The sequence below is a fragment of the Eubalaena glacialis genome, chromosome 4, assembly GCF_028564815.1.
Source record: "Eubalaena glacialis isolate mEubGla1 chromosome 4, mEubGla1.1.hap2.+ XY, whole genome shotgun sequence".
In the NCBI taxonomy this organism is placed as follows: Eukaryota; Metazoa; Chordata; class Mammalia; order Artiodactyla; family Balaenidae; genus Eubalaena; species Eubalaena glacialis.
The window spans coordinates 72,919,941-72,945,987 of record NC_083719.1 but is presented as its reverse complement, the minus strand read 5'-3'; the positions used below and the strand labels follow the sequence as shown (position 1 = coordinate 72,945,987).

At 37.4% G+C, this 26,047-nt stretch overlaps 1 protein-coding gene across 1 annotated transcript in view; it reads right to left on the bottom strand.

Annotated features, from left to right (window-relative positions):
- The window catches only part of ADGRV1 (adhesion G protein-coupled receptor V1), a 560,722-nt gene that overhangs the window by 392,006 nt on the left and 142,669 nt on the right, over positions 1–26,047 (bottom strand). The window contains exons 51-59 of the mRNA XM_061188957.1: positions 20,342–20,564; positions 19,810–20,014; positions 14,929–15,075; positions 11,991–12,246; positions 10,334–10,536; positions 8,854–9,030; positions 8,302–8,484; positions 5,339–5,518; positions 2,051–2,215 (exon numbers count right to left, since the gene is read on the bottom strand). Coding sequence (XP_061044940.1) covers positions 2,051–2,215; positions 5,339–5,518; positions 8,302–8,484; positions 8,854–9,030; positions 10,334–10,536; positions 11,991–12,246; positions 14,929–15,075; positions 19,810–20,014; positions 20,342–20,564 — 1,739 coding nt within the window. The remainder of the gene's footprint in view (positions 1–2,050; positions 2,216–5,338; positions 5,519–8,301; positions 8,485–8,853; positions 9,031–10,333; positions 10,537–11,990; positions 12,247–14,928; positions 15,076–19,809; positions 20,015–20,341; positions 20,565–26,047) is intronic.

Here is a 26,047-nt window from a genome sequence, read left to right as displayed (position 1 = left end):
CTATGTGCTTAGCTACAAAGCCATTTGTTAGAATGGAGACATAGGTATGTCAGTAGCTGAGTATACAAGAACAATAAAGCTATTATGCAGAGGTACATGGAACGCACCAGGTTGGTAAGCAAAGAACAAGATGGAGAGGGTCAAGTCCAGGGTGACCCATAAACTCACCCTTCCTGATGCAGTACTCTGAACAAGGATGGCCTTATTCCCTGGGGTAAAATATCAGACTATTTGCCATTTTGGTACGAATATCCTGCTCAACACCAGAAAATCTTTCTAATCATTTGGGAGGTAGATCTAGTAACTCGGAAATGACTGCTCATTATTACTATGGAAAATCTTTAAAGAAATTTCAAAGTAATTTCTAAATTCTTCTCATGCCAAATGAGAAGTTTATAGAGGTTTAGGGCATGCAACCGAGATGTTTCTTGAGCCATCGCATATCAGAACCCAAGAAATGAGTGGATGAAATATCTGTGCCATCTGGCTTGAGATCTTTAATTCCATTAGAGTAACCAACACCTCAAAAATGGTGGCAGAATATCTAAGTGGCAAATGGATTGCCAGAGGGCATCACCGATTAATTTATTCATCACCTATTAGAAAACTGAATGAAAAAAAAGTATTTGCTTTTGTGTTGTTTGGTGTTGAAAGCTCTGATAAAAGGTCAATAGACTCAAAAAAAAAAAAAAACAGATTGACCATGTTTCATTGGGATCATCTTATCTTTACATGTTTGGTCAAATTTCTTTTAGAAAACCACCTTGGGGACCTTCTACTCTCCTATTTAATTTTTTAAATTCTATTTCGTTTATGGAAATTCATCTGCTTAGACTTTCTATATCTACTATTTACCTATTAGAGTCAATTTCATATAGATGTTTACATTCATTTGTCTAGATACGTACAAAGTAATCTCTTAAAATTTTATACTTTCTCTTTTAATGGTTCTTTCTTGCTTGTTCTTATTTTGTGAGGTTATTTTTTGTTGCTTTTTAAAAAACTTATTCATCAGTTCTACTGTTTTTCTGGTTTTTAACTAATTTCCTTTTGCTTTAGTTTTTACTAATTTAGGAAAGATTTATGCAAACATGAAAGCAAAAACCATAAAAGATTGATAAATCTGGACTCTCCAGTTTCTTCTCTTTGGTCTATTTGTCTATCCCAGAGCCAATATCATACTGTCACATTTACCTGTGCTACATATTATCTTAAGTTTAGTTAGGGAAGGGCACCCTCCATTCTTCTTTGTGAGTTTCTGAGACTATTCTTGGTCTTTTGCATTTCCATATGGATTTAAGAATCAGCCTGTCAATTCTCTTCCACCTCTCCATCCCTCCTTCCAGGGAAAAAGAGTTCAGAGTTTGATAGATAAATGCTCCTTGGTTCTGGTTACACTGCATTCACAGTGAAATTCTGTGCTCAGATTAACTGGGAGGAAGGTACAGCCAGGATTCCCTCCGAGAGGCTCTGTGTTCCACATTTCAGAGCCTGAAGTTCTATGGGTAAGACGCCGCCACTGGATCATTTTAAGCAGGTGGTGGCATAACGAGATCTTCCTTATAGAAAAATAACCCTACTCAGTGGCACGGATACTGGACAGAAAAGGGAAAAGACTTGGAGTGGGAATATCAGTTAAAAGACCATCCAAGGAAAGATGATGGAGGCACGGATTGTCACAGCCATGACAGAGTAGGAGGAACAGAAAGGGTATTTAAAAGGGAAAACTGACTAAACTCAGTTGTCAAATATATGCAAGAGTTACAGAATGGGTAGAGATGGGGATGACACCCAGATGTCTGGCTCGGTTGACTGGTTTTGCCCTCAATCAGGGGAGGATATGTCAAGAAAAGAGCAGTTTAAGGGTGGGATGTAGGTAGTGTCTGAATTAAATTTCAGACATCTTGGGGTGGGGGTTGTGTCTATGTGTGTGTGTGTGTGTGTGTGTGTCTGTGATTTTTCTCCACGGTGCATATGATTTCAAAAAATTCAGAAAATCAAACGAAGACAAGTTAGAGAAAAACTACAGGAGTCCTGATGATGATTATACCTCATCAAAATGAAGTGTCCCATTCAAAGGACTGAGATCATCTTTAGCCATCTCATCTATGGTCCACTGAAGTCGGATGGCTCCTTTTCCTCCCGGGGACCGGACAACTGTCAATGTCACATACGAATCAGGGTCATCAGACAGAAGGGATTCATCAACCATTACCTGAAAAAAAGAAAATCCAGTAAGGTTAAAAAAAAAAAGAGCGAAAAGCAGCAGGAAGAACAAACAGAATCTCATTTCTCTTCTCAATGACTGCAATTTTTGAATTTAGAACTCTAATCACAGCATGTTACAATCATGTGGCAGAAAAAAAATGTTTCACCAAATCCCATTCCCTTTTTTCCCTAGACACTCAGCTACTTGGCATTTCCTAGCCCCTTTTGCAATTAGGTGGAGCTTGTGACTGAATTCTGGCCAATAGAATACAGGCAGAAGTGAAGTATGTCAATCATAGTCTGGCCATCGACTTCCCACACAATCTTCCACATTCCCTCTTCCTCCATTTGCTGGATGACTAGAGGAGGACAGAGTCACAGATGGAGAGACTCTGGTGCCTGAGATGCCAGTTGGAGAAGAGGTGTCCATAAGACTCCAACTAGGAACACTGATGTAGGACTTTTGCATAAAGAAGAAATAAACTTTTATTATATTAAGGAACTCAGATTTGGGGGTTCTTTTTATGGCAGTCAGGCTCCCCACATAATACAGACCTAATATGAATTACACATATTGACTCTGTGAAGCAAAGTCCAAACTGAGCCTATACTATGCACTTGTTATGTAAATACAAAAATATAACACAATGCTTTCCATTTTCAAGAAAGACACTTAACGAGTGTATAATTCAATCTTGTTGGGTTTTTTTTTTTCATGAGATTTTGCATTGGTGCCAAGAGTAGGGATTTGGAGCCGACTGATATTTGTTGAGTTTCTATTATGTGTCAGTTCTTGCACATACTTTATCTTATTTAAGCCTCACAAAAACTCTAAGAAAGCCGAGGAGCACAGATATACATGTATTTGGAGAAAAGGAGCCTGGGATTTAGTTCAGATGTTTTGACTCCACACGCAGTGCTGTTCAAAGCACTCCTCAGACACCAGAAATATCAAGTAAGAAAAAAGCAAAGTGAGAAAGGAAAAAAATCCATTATAAACAAACTGCGTATGTAAGTCCTTTTCGTTTCCATAGATAATAATATTCTAGTTTCAGTTTCACAAGCATATTTCCGGGAGTCTCTGTGATTCCCAGTGCTTTGGTATACTCAGCACATTTCTCTGTGAGAAGCTTATTAATTTTGACAGATTAATACCAATCATCCTTTCTCAGTGTTCTTCAGTTCTGAATATAATCTGTCTCACCAAATAATGCTACCAGAATGTTCACTATGCACACAGTATTGTGTATCTTAGATACAGGTTAAAAGATAAACTCCAAGTTATCAAGAGCAATTGGCTATAAGAAAGAGAGGATACAAGGAAAGTAGCCACAAAGGGCTGAGCCACAAGCTACTACTAATATTATCAACAATTAAAACAGCAATGGACACCCATTGAGGGTAAAGCCCAATTATATGTGCTTTACATGTATCAACTCACTCCTCACAACAAGGGTTTGGGTACCTTAAATCTTACTTTTAGACTATAAGACAACGTGGAAATCTGAGGCTATTACAATAAGACAGTAGTTCCCAGATCAAGGATGCACTAAAGTTATTGCAGTAAGGTTTACGACAGCAGTTAAGATAAAATGAATAAACAGAAATTATTTACGAAGAGTAGCGTAACTCCTTCATTTTCTCAAAAGGTGAGAGAAAACTGTAAATATACCATCCAATGGCTAAGTCCAAAAGTGCGACAAAGTTAAAAGCAAAAACATTATTACAACATTTCATCAGTTGGAGGTTGGACTACTTAAACCCTGAACCTTTTATCTAACCTCAGAAGGTAATAGAGAATACATTTTTAGTACATTTAATACATTTTATAAAAATAAATTACATACTCGTATATATTAAAATATTTCTCTGCATATATGCAAAGAAGGCCTGGATGGAAATATGACAAAATATTAGTGATATCTATCTTAGAGCAATAATATTATGGGTACTTTTACTCTTTTCTTTATACATCTTGTATTTTCCAGACTTTTTAGGTTGCCTAGAAAACATTCACAGCTACTCTTTTGTGAATCCACCACTCTTTACAAACACTTATTTCTGCTCATTCCTTTCTCAAGGAAGAAAGAGTCTCAAATAGGCTACAGCAGTAGAAGGGTTCTGTTCCTTTTATAGTTTCCATTTTCTTATGAAGTTGAAATTTCAATGATCAAATAATTAGGCAATTATTAGGGTTTATCTAAATTTTGGAGCATCTAGGAAGCCCAGCCCTGATAGCCAAGCTGCAGGTCTAGCCTTGCATCCACTGAACAGTAAAGACAATAGGCATTAGAACAATTTGCTATTATTTAAAATGATCTATGGTGAATTACTGATTACCTATAAGTGATTAAATAAAGGCAATGGTGAGAAAGGAGCCAGAAAAGTTGCTGTGTCTATCGAAATTATCTAAATATTTGTATGATTATTTCATCTTGAAATTTCCTTTGAAAGGTAAAGTCATAATGATGATGATATAATCATTATGTCATAATAATTATGATATAGTTTATAGCACCTCATTGTATAGTTAAAGTAGAGAGATAATTTTGTATTAGCCAAAGCTTCTTTTTCTCTCTCAGGGGTTGAACCAATAATAATTAGGCTCACTCTTGCAGGTCTTAGAAGTAGGCAGCCAGTGAGAAGTAAGAGGGGAGAGAGAGAAGAAATACAGAGAAACACAGGAGCTGGGGTGACTGTAGTGTTTTGTTCAATATAAATCAAGATAGAGGGCCTGAAAGGTGGGGAATATAAATCCCTCCTCAGCTAAATCCATTCCTGGGGTGTAAAACCGGAGCATGACAGAATCTTGCCTTGTAACCAGGATGGCAGCCTGGTAGCAGAGCTGGTACAGAACAGCATGTATAGACAAAAAGTACCTCGTAGTCTATTACACCCCTTTGTAACTGCCTGATGTTAAGAGCTCTCACTACTATCAAACTGTGTGCACAGGTTAGCAGATTGGCCCCTAATTCAACAGCCAACTCAAAAGAGTCTTGAGAAAAGAACTGCAAGTAAAGAGTAATGCAGAGTTTTTTTTTTAAAAAAGAAAAAGACCTTTCTACTATAAATTACATGAAAAATTAGCCTAGGGGAAGGCACCCCCCCCTTCCTGATATATTTCACTTACAGTCTTTTCTTCAAATCCAAACACTCCAAATGGAGAATCATTCTGTGGAATAACAACAGTTACCACAACATCTTCTCCAAGTCTGCCACCTCCAGCCACCCTGATTAAGGAAATATTGAATATCTCCACGAGTTCAAATTCAGCATCATCAATTATGGTGATTTCTATCACTGCAATAACCTATAAAAGAAAAGAAGGAAAGAAGGAAAAGAGGGAGGGAGAAAAGGAAAAAGGGAGGGAGAGAGGCAGAGAGGGTAAAATGTAATAGCAATTTTTGATGGCATACATTTTAACTTTTTAGTTGAAACTTAGAAACATAGTACCAAAGAAAAAGGCAGGAATTTTTGCCTGTGGTGTTCATAATACTATTTTTTTTTAAATTTTATTTATTTATTTATTTATTTAATTTATTATTTATGGCTGTGTTGGATCTTCATTTCTGTGCGAGGGCTTTCTCTAGTTGCGGCAAGCGGGGGCCACTCTTCATCACGGTGCGTGGGCCTCTCATTATCGCGGCCTCTCTTGTTGCGGAGCACAGGCTCCAGACGCGCAGGCTCAGCAATTGTGGCTCACGGGCCTAGTTGCTCCGCGGCATGTGGGATCTTCCCAGACCGGGGCTCGAACCCGTGTTCCCTGCATTGGCAGGCAGATTCCCAACCACTGCGCCACCAGGGAAGCCCCCCATAATACTATTTTAAAGTCAGGGAATTCCCTGGCGGTCCAGGGGTTAGGACTCTGCGCTCTCACTGCCGAGGGCCTGGGTTCAATCCTTAGTTCTGGGAACTAAGATCCCAGAAGCCGTGCAGTGCGGCCAAAAATTTTCTATAAAAATTTAAAAATTAAAAAAAAAATAGTCATATATTTATAGTATTTCAAAGTCAAAACTTTTCAGTCTATTGTTTCCAAGATAAAGGAAATTATACATGTAATAAAATATAGGATAATTTATAGATTCAAAAAACCAATGAAGGCTTATTCTTTTTTTTTTTTTTTTTAAGAACTGTTTCTTTTTTTTTTTTTTTTTTAATTTATTTTTGGCTGTGTTGGGTCTTCGTTTCTGTGCGTGGGCTTTCTCTAGTTGCGGCGAGCGGGGGCCACTCTTCATCGCGGTGCGCGGGCCTCTCACTGTCGCGGCCTCTCTTGTTGCGGAGCACAAGCTCCAGACGCGCAGGCTCAGTAGTTGTGGCTCACGGGCCTAGTTGCTCCGCGACATGTGGGATCTTCCCAGATCGGGGCTCGAACCCGTGTCCCCTGCATTGGCAGGCAGATTCTCAACCACTGCGCCACCAGGGAAGCCCTGAAGGCTTATTCTTGAAGAAAAATGTTTAAAATGTCATGCAGGCTCCAATAACCATTGCACAAACATAAATTTTAGTATACTTAGCATTAATACGACCTGATATAAAATGGTACCATATAAATTATTACTGTCTTCTGTAACTAGAATAAATCCCTTCGGTTTCAAATTACTGTTCTTGTAATGTAGGGAAAAAGACAGGCAGGAAGAAAACCCAAATTTCATGTTTTTAGAACTTTGTGATCAGGAGTTCATTCATCTGTCTGGATCTATGTTAAAAGTTTTTATAACTTATAAATGAGTAAAACTTTGGTCCAGCTTGTGATTTCACTATTAGTCATAAAAATATCCCAGCTCTATGTCCATATTTAAAATATTTTTCTGTATCCCAAAGGGAAATGACACAGGCATTTATCAAAAAATGAAGTTTTCCTACCTAAATCCACCTTTAATATAGTAACAGAGAAAAGTGAGAAATCTGGACGTCACATTCAGAGAAAGAGAAACCTGAACAAAATCAAATGCTAAAATATAAGCTTGTCAAAATGCACCTCAAATCAGTACTGTAGAACACAGAATACTTTCCCTACAGGATGTTAAATTTAAGAATGATGATGATCTTAAGGGTGCTGCTAAGTGATGGGACTTTAACTTCATGAAAAGAATAAAGTCCTGATAATATAAAGTTGGAAGGTTACTTCAATGAAAAATCAATTTATTTGTTTCTACTTTTAACATGAAAATCTGCATTTCCCCTCCTTTTAGTAGGAAATGTTTTAAAGTCTTAAATTTGTTAAAATCTCATGATTTCAAATATTAACAATAGACCTTTATGTATAGGAAAATCTAGATCTGTATGCTTATCTTTTAGCAGTATTTACTATCCCCCTAACGGCAACTAATAAGTTGATGCCCACTGTGCAAATCTGTGCAGGCAAAATCAGACTGCATGTAAATAGATACTGCTATTTGAAGTTACTAACATTTTCATGGTTGTTCACATGCTTTTTCCACTTACTGATTTAAAAATTTATCAAAACACCTTATTCTTACATATTGCAAAATGCCCAGTTCACAAGCTTACAATTCTTAAGGAATATTTTGTAATTTTTAAGATTGCTTGGCCCAAATCTAGAATATTGTTTTTCAATTTTTTCCAGTTTTAAGTACTTTGTTCCTTTTCTATCATTTTAGTGTTTTTTAATTGTAAAAAAAATCTTTGGGTAATAATAAATGTACATAATAATAAATGTCTTTAGTAATAAATGCATACACTTCTACTGCAAATCCTAAAAAAATTTATATTTATAATCATTAAGAAATAAATAGAATAAAAGAACCTAAAGTTCATAGGAATAGTCTAGTTCATCAGGCAGTATTTTATACATTCTTAGGCACTTCCAAGCCAGTTATTATCATTTTATAACTTCTATTTAAAATAGAGTAAGGTGGGGAATTTCAGAGAGGGTAAGATTCTTGCCTATTTATATTCTCTTCCCATGTCCATTAAAAAATTATACATTAACTAACGGTATCTCTGTTGGCTTGACATGGAAATTTAGAATTTAATATATTCAGCAATCACTACTGCACATTCATTTGGTGGATGCCTATAAAATGTTTCAAGTACAACCAAAAAATGTTAATATGTCCATAACTAGCATACTTGTCTATCTGCAAATTCAAGAATCCCGTGAGATGGCTTAAAGTCTTCCAGGCCAGCACTGTCCAGTGTTGCTTTCCAATAAACAGTTACTGCCCCAAAGCTTCCAGCCAGCCGGATTACAGGAACTTGAAGAATGTTCAGGGGTGGAGGTACCTCATAGGCAGTAATAACTCCACCAACATCCTTTAAATAAAGAATATAAGTTAAAATTCAAGACAAAAGTAACTCATATAAGTCATCACTTTCTAAATTTATTATTTCTACTATTAGTTCTTATACTTCTCTCTTCAAAGTAGAAATCAATAGTTGACTATAAGTATGCATATTCGGTCTTCAGAACTCTTACATTTAAATGTAATGTAAATAAACTTGCTTAATCCTTTGTTCTAGCTCAAAGAGAACTAAGAATTAGTCTATAAGAAAAACTTTAAGACAGGTATTTATTAATACCTACAAGAAAAGTCAATTATTTTTCAGAAAATAAATGACACTGGCCAAATCAGCAGGTACAAGCTTTTGTTATTACTATAAATATGTGAAAGTTCCTCTCACTCTGGTAACATGAAACTTAAAAATTCCTCTGGGATCATCATTTTCTTCAATCATTATCTCAACTATTTCCATCCCAGGCCTTCGCACACTTGGCTGTCCTGCAGAGAAGTCAGAGTTCACCAGGTACACCTCAGTGATGTTGACAATAAACCGTTCCTCCAGCTCAGGGGCATCATCCTGGGGGTAAGGAACAGGGGGAGGGGAGAGAGACGGTGTTTTATTTTTTTAAATATATTTAATTTGCATTGGAAAGACAGTATTTTTCAGTAAAGAATGACTGTCCACAAGCATGGGCAGCTCTACCACACATATAAAAAAAGATTCCTTTTTATATTTTAGTACATCCCCACTGACAACTTCAGAATCTTAGGGGATATTCAAGCTTATCGGTGACGTTTCAATGGAAGCCACATACTCATGAGCAAGTAAAATAATTTTTTATAAGTATCCTACAATTTTTACCACATCCTACTGAATATGTTTTACATATATAACATCCCCTCAATTTAGGAGAAACTGGTAAATGCTACATACATCTTAAAAAGTGAAAGCTCTGGACTTGTAAATCTAATTATAATCCTATATTTTAATTAACTTTTTAAAAATTGTTACCTTATTTTTCAATAGGTAATAAAAAATTTCAAAAGATAGAATACCTAGTGAAAAGGAAAGGAAACCTCCGCTCTGCCCCATCCCTTACATCTTTCCAGAATGTCCTCTCCAGAAGCCACTATTACCTAATACCACTAATACCACTATTACCACTATTAATAACACTAATATTATTATACAATATTATATTCAATAGGATATGATAATAATTAATATTATATGTAGGACTATAATATATAAATACAATATTTAATTATATATTAGTGATAATACTATTAACAAATTTCAGTTTCTTGGGCATCACTACAGACGTATATACACATTCTCTTTAGACAAAGGAGAGAAAGAGAGCGAGAGCACTAAATCCAGATCTAAACCCCATCTGAAGACTAATCTTAATTCAAGTGATTGTATCATGGAATGAAAACATTGTCCTATAAAACCAATAATAAAAATAACCATATTGACTTGGGTATTTTACTCATTCAATCATTAGTTGAAAACAACTAACAAAGCAACAGAACAGAGGATCCAACCAGACACATAATCAATCCAGATTCAATGCTTCAAAGTTCATTCAAACAATATTCCAGTTTAAAAATAAATATAAACAATTAATACACTTACTTTATCTTTCAGGTATTAAATAGTCATTCATTATTAAATATTAGGGTGGGTGGGAGCATTAGAGTACTTATATCTTTATATTTAAAAAGCACCCTTTTTAAAGATTTTACCTTTAAGAGCATCACATTTTTATCTTCAAGAGTATTTTCCTTTATTTTACATCACATTCATTGCAGCCTTAGACTCACCGAAGAGTATTTTCCTTTATTTTACATCACATTCATTGCAGCCTTAGACTCACCGGCAAAATGGCAACTTTGACATAAGTTTCTTTTATGTTTTCTTTCATTATTATCATTGTTTCTTGTAGCACATAATCTTCATTCTCAGTGGCTTGATTACTGACGTGCAGTAAGAAATTGGGTTTAGCTATCAACTGAATGGCTATGTCTCCAAGTAGCCCTTTATTTCGAACAATTTGTAACTGAAGAGTGGTGATGTTCTCTGTGAGACAGACATGCCTTAAGTAAGTAAGCTTTTCTATTTGCTGTTGATGTTATTCCAAGCACTTAGGATAGAATGTTCTGCACTACCCCTTTCAGACAGGTAAAAAAGAGAGGTAAAACAAAGACAATGTATACTCCCAAGGAGTATTTAGTGTTTTATCCACCTTGTCTCCGAAGTTATGCTGAGAATCACCACACGCTGTTAGCATTATATCCCAGTTCTAAACCCTCACTTCTGGTACTCTGATTCACTCTCCTATGTTGCACATGTCATGCACTTTAACAGAAACTGCTGAAAATCTTAGGAAAGTGCATACCTGCTGGTTGAGCAGAGGGGCTAATTACAAATGCTAGGAAGATTCTTTGAAAATGAAAAATTAAGCACACAGAGTCATCATTTAATAACTAATCATTAGAAGAAGAGCAATTTCGTTCTTACAGTAAAGGTGGCTATCACAAAGCTCAAAGTATTTCCCAGCATGTATTTTTTATTTCATTTCTTAGATTTTTAAAATTTAATTTGCTACATAAATGAAAAAAATGCTTGTCAATTTCCCTGCCAGTCTGTGAATTTCTAATGACCAAATACCGTGTCTTTGTTTCCAGAACACATAGCACAATTTCTGGTACTTACTAGGTGCTTCAAAAATGATTGTTGAATGGATAAATGAACAGATCATTTTATTTTAAGATTGTTCTTTCTATTCCGATATATACAGATATATAAAGACCTAGATGCATAATTACACATCTTTTTTTCCATCAACTATTTAAATAAAAGGTCCTTGAAAGATGTCCATGTTCCTATCTGAAAATTTTAGAGCCTTCACATATTCTTAATACATATATATTATATATAACCTTTTATTCAAATAAGTCAAATGACCTTTATCTATAAAAATCTATTTATTCTACAGTTGATAAGAATAGTCATTTAGACAAAGATGTCAACACTAAGCTCAAAGGAAACAGGAAAAGAGGCACTGATCACTTACACTTCACAGAAAAAATATTATTCTAATTACTGCTTTGGGTTTAATAATTAACACCTCGAGTACCACATGCATTTCTCTGTGCTGCTCATTGTTTTCTATAACTATTGAAAATCTATAGCAGAGAAATCTGAGTGAGGAAAGAGAACAGACATATCAAAAATGAAAAAGAGAAAGTAAAATAAAAACCAAACACTTCTACTACAATGACTTACTAAAATATTATTTCTATTATGACAGTAATGTCTCAAAAAGTAAAAGTATTTCATATAGCCATATCACTGTGTAATGACATGATCAGAAAATTTAATAAAGACAAACAAAAAGTAAAAAAGGATTGAGTATGACCTCTCAAACTGAAAAATATCATGTAAAAAGAAACTTACATCCCTAGTAAATATTAGAATTAAGTCATCCAATAAAACGTACTAGAACCTGAAAAATATTTAACAAGATTTACCTTTAGGCTCTGCTACTCTAACGAAGAGAGACTCAGCATGCCAGCCCACCAAGCCATAGGGCGAGTCATTGGGCAGAGTGGTTATCACAGACTTGTTTCTTTTCTGATCAATAGTAGCACCTTTTGATGGGTCCTCAACCCCTTCTGTGATAATACGGATGAGTGTTACAATCACAATCTCTGACAACTCTGGTAGGTCATCAGCAAGAACAGTCAGAGTAATTGTAGACAGTGCCTGGCCTTCAGAAAATGAAATCTAAAATTTTAAAGAAAGAAGATTTTATTTATATTCTACTTATCACTGTACAGTAAGAATATCAAAAGGTTAGATTATCTTTTAATATCGACCATATCTTAAATAATGAGATATTTAAGCAACATAATATGATCCTACAAATCAATCAAATGCCTTTCACATGAGAAGTAGAAGATTGTTAGGAAAAAGAAAGAGTAAACCACTGCTAAAACTTAACTAATAAAACATGTAGCCAAACTGTCCTATCCTGAAACCTACCTTCTTAATAAAATATTGAGTACATACTCTTTCTGGAAATTTAAATCCTGGATACCATATATAAAAATCTAAAAACATAAAAGCAGGTGGCATATAGTTTAAACATTTTTCTCAACAGAACTTTTGCTAGGAGTGCTACTTCCCTCACCTAAATTCTGAATAGATGTATTATTTAACAATGAATCAATCAAAATAGAAATAGAGAGAGAAAGATAGGCAGAGATACAAATCAGAGTCTCTCTCTCCTCCTGTGTCTCCATTGTCTGAAGAGTCAAACCTAAATTTGCTAAAAGCATCTGAAGTCCTTTCTGATAGGGCTTCTGTCTGCTTCTTGAATGTCATTTCCCTTTTTTCCCCATCTCAGACTTTATTCTCTAGTAATAGGGATACAAACTATTTACAACAATTCAAACTAGCATTACAGGCCTATTCTGCTGACACTCATCTCTCTACCTAGAGAAGGCACTTCAGGATGTAAACTCAAGAGCTTTATTAATAAAATCAGGAGTCAGAAAACTACTGCCCTTTGGTCAAATCCATTTTTTATAAATTAAGTTTTATTGGAAAACAGAAAAGGTCATTTGATAACATACTGTCTATTGCTGCCCTTGTGCTACAATGGCAAAGCTGATAGCTGGGAAAGAGAACATATAGCCCTCAATGTCTAAAATATTTACTATCTGGCCCTTTACAGAACTTACTGACCTTTGGATAAGATAATTCTCTTCCAAAATACGGTCCAGGGCTTCCCTGGTGGCGCAGTGGTTAAGAATCTGCCTGCCAATGCAGGGGACACGGGTTCAAGCCCTGGTCTGGGAAGATCCCACATGCCGCGGAGCAACTAAGCCCGTGTGCCACAACTACTGAGCCTGCGCTCTAGAGCCCGTGAGCCACAACTACTGAGCCTGTGTGCCACAACTACTGAGCCTGTGCGCCACAACTACTGAAGCCCGCACGCCAAGAGCCCATGCTCTGCAACAAGAGAAGCCACCACAATGAGAAGCCCGCACACTGCAACGAAGAGTAGCCCCTGCTCGCCAAAACTAGAGAAAGCCCGTGCACAGCAACAAAGACCCAATGCAGCCAAAAATAAATAAAATAAAATAAATAAATTTTTAAAAAATACAGTCCACACCTAAGATACAATTGTGTATTTAAATTAGAAATAATTTTAATCATGCTTATATAAGAAATATTAATTGGGGAAACATAATTCAGAACACACAGAACCTGAGAGATAGAACTTACAGTTTTGGTAGCTTGAATAAAGTAAATATTCACTGCAAGAAAATTTGCCATAATATTCTTAAGACACTGAAGCTTCAATCACCTTTCAAATGATACAGAAACCCAGAAATGATGAACCATAATATACACCTGTCCTTTTTAGAGACAATTCCACGAGGGGTCTTTTAAAAACACTCTTCAGAGAAGCATTTCGGCAAAATATACAGATTAATCTATGAAACCCAAGACAAGTCAAGGAAACAACCCATCTTCTAGTTAGGAACTAAAGTCCCCTTGAATCCTCACTTTGTTAGTCATTTACTTCTCTGGCCCATTCTGAGTCCATTCTTGAACCTGTGCCACAATTGTCTTCTACCCTCCAACAGTGGATAATGTGATCCTCTGTCCAGATCCCTTCGTGGGACTGATGCACCCATCCCCCAGCTACTGGGAATAACAGCTTCTGTATTTCTCACCGGGAACTGTCCTTAGCTGCAGCAAACTATTTCACCCCAGGTTATGCTTCAACCAAAAGGTGACCAGAGGTCAAGGACAGCTAAAACAGGATGCAACATTATATCCCCTCGCCCCAACTGGAAACAACTCCAGAGGACAAGCTCAGCTTCAGAACTCCCTCATAAACTCAACCTCAGGGACAACTGTCCCTGTGGATCAACTTCTCCCTCTGCACATGATTGCCTTCCTCACTTCCTTATACGTGCTCTTCCCAATGAACTTTTGGCCACAACTCTCAATCTCAGAGTCTATTTACAGGAAACTCAACCTACATCACTCAGCAACTCTGGTCTACTTTTCCATACTTGCGGTTATTTCACTGGACTTGTTCCCTATTTACTGCTTCTATTCTACCCAAATCTCGAAACCACATTTCCAGCCCCAGCTGGATTAGTTTTATCTTTCTGACAGCGTGATACATCCATAATTTGGCCAACCAGTGTACTGACTCTCAAAAGGGATGATGTTTTTACAGATAATTTTGGTATTATAGGGAAAAAAGAAGAATCACAACAATAAAACTAACCTTAACTTGTATCCCCCCTCTATGGTGATTAGGAGGAATCCAATGCTGACATGGTCAAACTCAAACACTTCATCCACAAGACAGGGTTTGGTCCCATGCATCAATAGTAACCATAATTTTAAAGTGACTCTCCTATAATTTTGTAAATTACATACCACTCCTGAGGTAGGAAATATATCACTAATACTTCTGTCAGCTTCCCACGCTACAGTTATACGACCATATGTTCCTTTTAAGCGTTCAACGTTCAAGGTTACTAGGCTATCTTGCTCCATTTCCTCCACCTGTTTATATAATGAATTCTGAAAAATACACAGGAAGTCATAAGGGGTTATATGAAATTATCTAAGCAGACTTTTAGGTCATGCTATTATGCATTTGCAAACTTCACAGTACTAAGCAACATGATATATTATGTAAAAAACAATATTTAAAAAACAGTAATATAGGATGACCATGATTTTACTTTAAAACGTGCATGTCTGAATAAGTAAAAGACTAAGTTAAAGTAAATGAAAAGGTTAATTTTTATAGGATTTTTTTCCAGGTTCTATATTTTTCAAATTTTCTTCAATAAACATTATTTTTATACTCAGAAAGCATACACATTTTTAAAAGGAGCATACATAGCATGTAAATAGCTTATACAACAGAAGTGTCATAGAGAGAGTCAGGAGAACAGAGAAATCTTCTTCCTCCCCTATGTTAAGCTCTGGCAATCCCTCTAGGTCTTTGTTTCCCATTTGTAAAATAAGTGTTTGGCCTACGTGGTCCCCAAGGACCCATCCAAATGTAATGACATCATGAGAAGCAGTGAGCTCTTTCTGATCATTTACAAAAGTCTCTTATCCTTAAATTCATATCCTCTGAAACGTTTCTTTGTTTCTATAGGCTGTGATGTTTCCATGGATGATGTTTCATTCTTAGCTCATGGTCTTTACCACTGTTTTTCCTGCCAGAACGATCCTTTTCCCTCATGTTAGAATCCCTTACTCTCTTCTTCTTCTCACCTATACTTCTGAGCCTCTTTCCTTTGTTCCAAGCTGATTTCTGCCTCTGTGTGACTATAACATTCTTTGCCCAAGGCCTGCAACTTCTCTTGCCAGCCATTTAATGAACGCTTCCTCAAAATTAATACTCCAAAAAATCCCTTCTTACAATAACATTTGTTTCTCCATAGGCAATACAGCAAGAACACAGAGTATAAAGATTTTTTAAAATCTTTCCAGTAAGATTGTTCTCATCTTTTTACTTACTTTTACTTAATCTAAAAAAAGACCCCCCCCATTAACTTCTTAAATGAAATTAAGAAATTTCATTTAAGCTTATGTAAGCTTCCAGTTAGAATGCTAATTTGAGTAGATATCCAATCCTATAGTGTTTTACACAGCATTTTAACACATTGTTACAGATGTTACATAGTAGTAAAATCTTGCTCAAGGCAATCACACATTCCTACAGAAAATGCTTTGATTTTAAAATATGCATATAATTTGTTCACAAAAGACAATGCCTTTTAAAAAAAAAAAAAAGAAAGAAAATGCTTTTTAAAAAGAGAAGCCTCTCTCAGGCTTCATGCCATCTGTTAACAAGGATTAGTAAAATGAGGATTAATACAGCCAGAAAATATTCAAGAAATTCTCAACATCTACTAAGTCTCATCTTGGAACCAGGCTGTCCAGACACGAGAGGCCTGTATTGAGGAATTTTCCTAAGCGGATTGAAGAAACCTAGGATACTATCTATTGGCAAGGATCAGACCACAGTGACTTCGTGTCTCTAGAACAACTGTGAAACAGGCTTCATAAAGCGCGATCTATGCTTAAACAGTTGAGGAACAGAATGTACTCCCCATCTGCAGCACAGCTTCCGGTGAGAAGATGAAGCTGAGCTGCAGAGCATTTGGGTTCTGCCCCAGGAGCCCCAGCTCTGCCCTCCATAGTTGTGTGAGATTCTGAGAAGGCCCCGTGAGTCTTCTGTTTCCTCCCCTGCATAATGACAGGCTCACGGGAAGCACCTACAGTGTGCCAGGCACTTGCCTGGCTCAGGGAAAGCTGCGAGGAAAGCAGTATGCCAGCTCTCATACTCTTTAATTCTAGTACAAAGAAACTGGCAATAGACAAATCAGGCCATTGTAAGTGCCATAAGGAAGATTAAGGTGTAATAAAGAATGATGGTGGGAGTCACAATTTTCAGCAAGAAAAGGCCTTTCTGTAAGATGGCATTTCAGCAGAGAGGAAACAACGTGAGGAAACAAGTCATGTGAATACCTGGTGGGGATAGAAGTTGTCTTCTTTCTTTCTAACCCTACCCGCGCAGCTCACATCTTAGAGCTACTCTGTCCTACACAGCAGCTCCTGGCCACATGTGGCTACTGAGCACTTGAAATGTGACTAGTCTTTAAGTGTAAAAATGCATACTGGATTTGAAGACAAAATATGGGAAAAAAAGGATGTGAAATATTTCATGAGTAATTTTACGTTGATTACATGTTGAAACAATAATATTTCAAATATATTGGATTAAATGAAATATAACATGAAAACTGACTTCACCTGTTTCTTTTTACTTTTTTAATGGGGCTTCTAGAAAACTCAGAATTACCCAGGGGCTCATATTATATTCTGTTGGGCAGAGGTGCCTCAGAGGAAGCTGACCTGCCTTTGGCTCCAGAGATGGGACAGAGCGGGTAACAGGGTGACCCTACGATCCTTGCAAGGAATTGACTCACGGTATTAGTAAGTCCAATCTTATCCCCACAAACTGCTCCTCTTACAGTGGTTGTGTCTTGGTGAAAGGCACATTCCTGCTCCCCATAGCTCTATCATTTGCTGCTGAATTACTGCAATAGTCTCCTAGTCTATTTCTATCCTTGCCCACTTACAATCTAGTCTCAATTCTATGAACAGAATGTCCTTTAAAAGTGCAAGTTGGATCAAATTTCTCTTTTACCCCAGTCCTCCAAAAGCTCCCAGTTTCCCTCAGAGGCCAAATTCATGAAAACACTAAGGGGCTCGTGCAGGAAAGAGTTAAGGTAGCAGGCCTGACCGCTATCCTTCAAAAGGTCTGCGGGGTTCCTTCTTGGCTGATGTCTGGGAACCTGGATATCGGGAGGGTTCTCACCATCCACAGAACTGATAACCAGCTTCTTGTGCCTAAACTGTTTGTACACACAATGTGGTTGATACTGAACACTCCTTTTCCTTCTGGGACTCTGGAATTTTGTTCTATGCCAGGTACAGGGTGCCTATGTGATCAGCCCCCAGTTAAAACCTTCAGCGCTGAGTCTCTAATAAGCCTCCCTGGTCAGCAACACTCACATGTTATCACAACTCAACTTGACGCTGGGGGAATTTAAGTGTGTCCTGTGTGACTCCACTGGAAGAGAAGGCACCTGGTTCCCTCTGGAGTTCACCCATGAGCCTTTTCCCTTGGCTGATTTTGCTTTGTAACCTTGCACTCCAATAAATCAGAGACATGAGAAAGACTAAATATTGATCCTGTGAGTCGTCCTAGCAAGTCGCTGCAACTGTGGGTGCTGGTGGGGACCCCGACACGGGGCCCTGGTCCTTCATCTCCCCTAGTAACCGGCTTCAGCCATGGTGGCCTTCTCGCTGCACCAGAGGAGCAAGGCTTCACGTCCGGGCCTCTGCCCTCGCTGACGGGTGCCCCTGCCTTGAATGTTCTCCCCTGAGATATGCACAGAACCCCCTCCCTCATCTCCTCCAGGCCTTTGCCCTATGTCACTTGCTCAGTGCAGCCCTCCCTGATTTTTTTGATTTCCCAGCACACAACCTCCACCTCCTCCCTCACTCCCCATCTGCCTTCCCTGTCTAATGTTTCTCCATGGCACTTATTGACATCAGCTATGGTACAGATGTTTCTTTTGTCTTCGCTTATTGTCTGTCTCCCCTTGTCCTCTCTAGAATTTAAGGACCAGGAGGATGGAGATATTTTACTGTTTTATTTTCTAACATATCTCTAGTATCTGAAACAGCATCTGGTACATGGAAGGTGTTTATTAAATACCTGCTACACGAATGAATAAATGACTAAGTGGGCTTGTTACCCAGTTCCGGCCGATGAGACATAAGAAGAGGCTTTTGGGAAACTTCTTCCTTATACAGAGAGCCACATAAAGCATCTCTCTCTCTGCAAGTGGACATGAACAAGAAAGCAGTAGCCCTAATGATAGCATCAGCTTTCAAACAACAAAACGAATGGTTAGCTTTTTGCTGGCAAAATAGACAGATGAAAAGAATCTGAGCCATAGTGACACAGCAGAGTATCCAGTCAACCCCAAGCCCACCTTCTCTGTGGACACGCCCTAGGTGTTTTAAGTCAGTTTCAGTTCAGTTTTCCTTATTTGCAGAATATTTCAGAGAAAAACACAAGATACCTGCAGCTGTAACTCTAAGAAATCGTGATACATTTTGCAAATAGGACTAAATGATGCAATATGAAGGCTGTCCTTTTGCTCATTGGTAAAGGAATATGAAGTCTGGGTATGGAAGTCAAACTGGAATAACTGGATAGCTCTCTTTCCTCAGGAGAAAGCATCTCCATGTGTACAATGCACATACAGTTACAAACATCTTTCTCTCTCTTTCTCTTAATACACAGAAGTAACAAAGGCGTAAAAGGACAGTAATATATTTGTAGGTGATGTGCGTGAAAAGACACAGTGTACAGTGTGTATCTGGAATCTGCTTCACCGTTACCCTCTGGAAACAAGGGTAAGAGCAGAGCCAAACTCCTGGACCAAGGCCAACTGGTAACATTTCAAATTTAATCTTAGGAAAGGAATCAGTACCAAAAAAATGTTTAAGACAAGTTGACTCAAGGGTCCATTGTGCAAGTCTGTAAATTTCAATCATCAGTAGAATTCACCTTATAATGCAGAGTTGGGGATGAAGCAGGGAAAGGAAAAGAAGAGAGGCTTAAGACACTCAAAGTATGACTCACTGAGTGCTGATAGCAGCTAATAAATAAATACAATGAATAAATCATTTGACGTCTAACTGTGGAATCTTTACCTGAGCAAATCCAACAACTCCATAGGCATCATCATTAGACAGAATAGTTATTTTTACATAACCATTAATACCAATCTCTGCTCCTCCTTTGGGATTTTTAAGCTGAACTCTGAAGTATTCATCTTCCTCTGGAACTGTATCATCAAGGATATTTACCGCTATTATAGCTTCTTTGTCTCCAGGCTCAAATATCAATTCACCTGAACTAGCATAAGAAGTATATATAAAATAAGTCAACTACAACAAATTAAAGACATACAAATGGTAGATTAATCATAAAATTCTCATAATACTGATTACTATTAAAAGTTTGCAGAAATCACATAAGTAAAATTTTAATCCAAAATGTTCATATACCACTAATTAACTTGGTAGAATAGATATTAGAAATATGGATAATAACCAAACTTCTGGCTTATTCATAGTTCTTATATTTTGTATATTCTTTCATCACTAGATAAAGACTTAGAAGTTAGGTACCATATAAAATTATGGTGAGACAAAGACATTCAGCATAAAATGTTGAACCTACCTAGGAATGAAGTCAGACTGGCTCGAGACATAGGCCAGTTCATATGTGTGTGAGTGGAAGGCTCCCGCAAGAGCAATTAAATGCTTGCTTGAATTAAGGGACTTTACTGTAACAGAGGCTGCATCATGAGCAGATGGTGCTTCCAGAATAAAAGAGAATTGATTCAGCTCTGAATTCCAGCAGTAAAGAGCAGACACAGCTTGGCCAACGAGAAGTATGTGGACTAGAGGAAGGAAAGAAAAGGCAGCGAGAATGAAAAGTGAATGTCACCTCACCAGCTCCCCACGGCAAAACCCTCCCACCTCTCAAAGTTCCATTGTGATTGCTGCAGTAACTAAATATGATTCAATTTCTGAAATAACTAGATATAAATAATAATTTTTAAATACTGTGGAAGGTGCAAGTCAGCCTGACAGTGTACCCACAAACCACTTAATAAAAAAAAAAAAAAAATCACTGGATGATAAAACCCAAATGAATTTTGAACTCTTTTGTATTCATCTTAATATTTATTTATTGGATAGCATGGTAGGATATATTTTTTTTTTAACAGCTTTTGGCTGATAGGCTGCATTCTTCTTAATTTTATTTATTTATTTATTTATTTATTTTTGGCTGTGTTGGGTCTTCGTTTCTGTGCGTGGGCTTTCTCTAGTTGCGGCGAGCAGGGGCCACTCTTCATCGCGGTGCGCGGGCCTCTCACTGTGGCGGCCTCTCTGTGCGGAGCACAGGCTCCAGACGCGCAGGCTCAGTGGTTGTGGCTCACGGGCCTAGCTGCTCCGCGGCATGTGGGATCTTCCCAGACCAGGGCTCGAACCCGTGTCCCCTGCATTGGCATGCAGATTCTCAACCACTGCGCCACCAGGGAAGCCCGGTAGGATATTTTTAAAGTGAAAAAGACTCATAATCCCACCACTAAATGTTTCATTTTTATATTTTCCTTTCCAGTCACCATTCATATGAATTCATAATCAACACAGTGTAAATACAAAAAAACTTAATTAAAAAGCTTAATGCTATATTTATAGTATACATTTTATACATATATATAGCTTTATATTTTGCTATATAGCATTCAGATTTATAATTTTAATATACAGATGCTAATCTACAGAGTTGATCTTTAAAATATAGTTAATTATTCCCCTACATTGGATGTTTATTGTTGTATTCTATTTAACTTGTGAATATTAATTAGAGACAGCATTCATCATTTTATTTATTTCCACCTGATAAATTCTTAAAGGTGTCCAAAGGATATTAACAAATTTATGATCTTAGAGTATATTCTGCCAATGCTTTCTGAAATGTTAGCAGGAAAGCATACTCTTAATAGTTCAAAGCAATGGCATATATTTATATCTGCAGAAATTAGGAGGGGAAGGGGGCTTACTACTCTGTGTATACCATTAAGCAATCTTCAGACTTAAAACTGGGAAGAAAAGTAGGAAATCATGGAGAAACGTACAAATTCCAGTACTTGGAAAAACGCATTGGAATCTGAAGATATCAAATAAGTTTTACTGGGCATTAAAATAACATGTAGAACCAGAAACCATGAGTCTCTTCTAAAATTTTAGCCAATAGGTTGAAATGGAAAATCTCATATCCTTACTCTTAAATATCAAAAACTATTGATAATGTTTATTTATGGTAATTAATTTAAGTACTATTTCAGTTTAGTAAATATTACATAATAAAGATCAAAGAAGATTGTTATTAATAAACTTGCATTTTAAAACTGATCAAACATTTTTCATGAAGTTTTATAAAGTTATATACATTCAGTAAAGAGCAAACTCCTCAGATGAATCACATCTCTCAAGTTTAAGTGATTCTATAGTCTAACCAAAATCATAAACTAAAGTGTCCTGAACATCACTGATTATTTCTCTTAACCCTTAGAGATATACCCTATTCAATTCCTCGCAATCTGATTAGAATGACAAGGCAGCAAATAGATAATCAGACATTCAGAGCAGGACATGTAGGGGCTCAAATCTACATATATGTATGCAGAGAGTACTTTCTCAGAAAACAGACATTCATATTTGTTCAAGATAATATTAGACAGAGAATTTATAAGGGGGGAAAAAATACTCCCTAAATCTCTATGTACTCTGGGGAACAGGATTTTTAACTAGTACTGATTACAGAATTCTCTTCCATACAGCAAAACTATTTAAAAAAAAAAAAAAAAAAGAAAAAGAAAAAACATCCCAAAGGAAGGAAACTGGATATTTAAAACTGGATATTTAAAAAGATTATGTAAAAAGTGAGTGTAGACAAAGAAAAGTTCCATGACTAAATGCAAGAGCAAGCATTCCTAACATTTAGAGATCTGGGAATATAAAAAGGAACCAGTAAGAGACAGAGCAGCCAGAGAGGGCTGCATGAGAGGCAGTGTCCTCAGGAGAGTGCTGAGTTCCAGAGCACTGAGATGAAGGGAAGATTCTGACAAACTTTCAAGATACAATACACAGGGCATTACGGAAGGGGAGTTGGGGGAGGTGGGAATTGAGCATCTGGTCTGGAAATTAGGGCTCATATGGTCTAGAGCATGCATAGACCACATGGGGAAGAGAGTCTCTTTATCCCCAGGGGGCCTGGTCTTCTTAGGATGATTAAACAGGGATGAAGAGAGTGATGAATTAATATAAATAATCTCCAAAGGCCATGATTTCCAAAGGTAATCGTTTTGATGAAACTGAGAGTGCTCAGGGACTAGGGAGGGAGGGGTGAATTTTTCCAGCAACATACAGAGCTTTGAGGATTAAACGAGATAAAGTAAAGGACTAGAATAGGACCTTGGACATAATAAACATTCAGCATGTGTTAGCTACAGATTTCCATCTTTCCTGACTCCTTTGTCATATATTCTCTTTAAAAAGTGGAATTCAGCAAAACTTGGTTCAAGGCCCCCTTCTCTCATACATACTACACAGTCTCTTTCTAGACAATTTCACCCCTGTCTGTAGTAAAATGACCCTCTGTATGTATAAAATGTGTAGCTGAGGTCTAGGTTTCTCTTCTAAGCTCCAACCAGTAACACGTATTGGTATCTAAATATCAAGACTCAAAGGCATTTCAAATTATCCCAACAAAACTCATTATCTCTGCCCCCAAAAGCCTGGTTTCCTCCCAGGGATCACCATAATAGTTAAGGGACTACCACTCATCCATTAGTTGTAGAAATTAGGGCTCATCCTTGATATTCACTCTCTTACCTACCCCCATATGGAATCTATCATCAACTCCCAGGATTTTACTTGAGAGACAGCTTCTGAATTAATCTACTTCTCTGATTTTGCACCTGTACCACCTACCACTTTCCAAGCTCCAGCATTCAAGATCTTCAGTCTGAATTGTGATAAGAGCCTCCAGCTTGTCTACAGACATATTCTCTTACCAGCCTCTAAGCTTTTCTCCCATTGGCAGTCAACATTCCATTTTTAAAACACACACACACACACACATACACTAACACTCACTCACTCTCACACACAATATCTGTTTCTGTGTCTGTCTCCCCCTCTCTTTCTCTCTCAGAACCCTTCTCTTTTTCATCTCCTCATTATGTCCTCATAAAAGGCACCGTAATACTTACAGGATAAAGACAATAGCCCTTTAAGTCCCTATCTGGCCTATCTGATTACATCTTCAGTTATACCCTGGACCACTCTCCCCTCACTGCCACACTGGCCTCTTCCTGGTCCTTTGCCACACTCTGACCTCTTTACCCCTGCTGCTCCTTTTGCCTAGAGGCTGCCTCATGCTCAAATCTTTGCCTCATTAACTCTTATTCATCCTATAGTTCACAATTAAATGTTTCTTCCTTAAGAAAGCTTTCTGGGCATCTCTTAGACCAGGTCATTCATCTCCTCTCCATTTCATGTTATGCAAGTACTTTATTCTTTCATAGCAGTTATCTGTTTGTACCTAAAAACTTACTTGTGTGATTATATATAATGGCCTTCTTCCCTATTAGATGTTAAACTTCTTCAGGGCAAGGACTATACCTGATTTTGCTTACCCTTGTTTCCTTGGGGTCTACCACTGTGCTGGGCACATAACTGGCACTAAGAAATATCTATTAAATAATGAAGGAGAAAAGGGAGAAGGGGAGGCTAGGTTTATATGTCTTTGCAGTCTCTGTCATATTCATTCTTCCTCTGCCATTTAAAGAATTCAGTCACTACCCAATAATCTCTGTCAAGCCATTAACCAGAATAAATATGTAATCCTCACAGTCATGGCTCTAATCTAATACATTTAATAAAATATTTGACACATTCAAAATAAGAAAGTCCTTGAATATTATTTAATGCATAATTTCAGCTTTCAGGGGATCTATAATAAGCCATTCTAAATAATTACCTATAATCTTTTCATACTTCTACATCCTCAAGTCACAGAAACAAAAGAAATAAAGAGAACAAGCCTTTGGCAGAGTTTTTCACAAATTCTTTTAGAAAGAGTGCCTATTCTATTTTTTTAAGCCTTTAAAGAGAATTCTATAACTTCAATTAATGGCCCATTCAGGCAGCACTCTTCATCCTTAAAAACATTCATTAAGCAACTATTTTGAATCATAATAAATGACTCAAGTAGATGTAGTTAGTCCACTTGAAAACTTGAGGTATAAGGAAAGCAAAAATGATAAAGGCACAAAATTAAAGGACAAGTAAACAAAAACTAAACACATACATGATGAAGGATACATAATTTATTCAGTAAATCAATTGTTGAGTGAATGATAATAAAGTCACAGAGTTGGAAATCACAGGATAACATCACAGATTTATATGGCCTGTCAGAGGCTGACAATGTAAAGGGAAGTTATTTAAGAAGAGGATGAGCAGAGCAGAGACAGACACAGGACTGTCAGCAGAGTAAACCTGGGGGGGAGGCTGGAAAATGATGTAAGAGTCCAAAGCGAGGGGAGCACGTGGCATGGACATCTGGGAGGACGCAGGGTTGAGGAGGGGGGAGTAGGACACATGGAAGCAAAGTACGGTGAGATAAACAATCTACTATGAAAAATGAGGTAAATAACCTCTGAGTCCTGGTCAGCAGTTGAGGTGACTGAAGGTGACAGTGCCTAAAGTTTATAACACCTGATAGAGAAAGCAGCAGTGCGGCACCTAAGAGAAAAACCCAAGAATAGATTCCTGTATTTGTGCAAAATCCTCTACTCTTCTCAACAGCATTTCCTCTGTAGATTTTTAACTTTTGTGAATCGAACTACCCCCATGCATCAACATGTTCTCTTACTAATGTCCTCCTGATTTCAGTCCCTCACCTCTAACCACCCAAAAAGCCTTCTCCATTACTCTTGCCCGGACAGTTGCAAACTGCACCCAGCATGTTCTACACACTGAAGCTAGGCGGAGTTGAAAAACATGCCTTGGATCATCACCTGCCTTTGAAATGCCTTCAAGGATTTCTCTACCTCAATAACGCTCAGAGTGAGCCCAAGGACCCTTAAGAGTCCTTGAGACCCTCCAAGAAGTTTTGTGAGGTCAAAACTATTTCCCTAATAATACTAAGATGCTGTTTGTCTACTTCACTCTCATTCTCTCACGAGTGCACACTGGGATCTTCCAGAGGCCAGATGACTGATATTATTGAAAAAGGCTGAATTACAGATGCAAACATGAGAATCTAGCTATTAAACCAGACATTAAAGAGATCTGCAAAAACAAA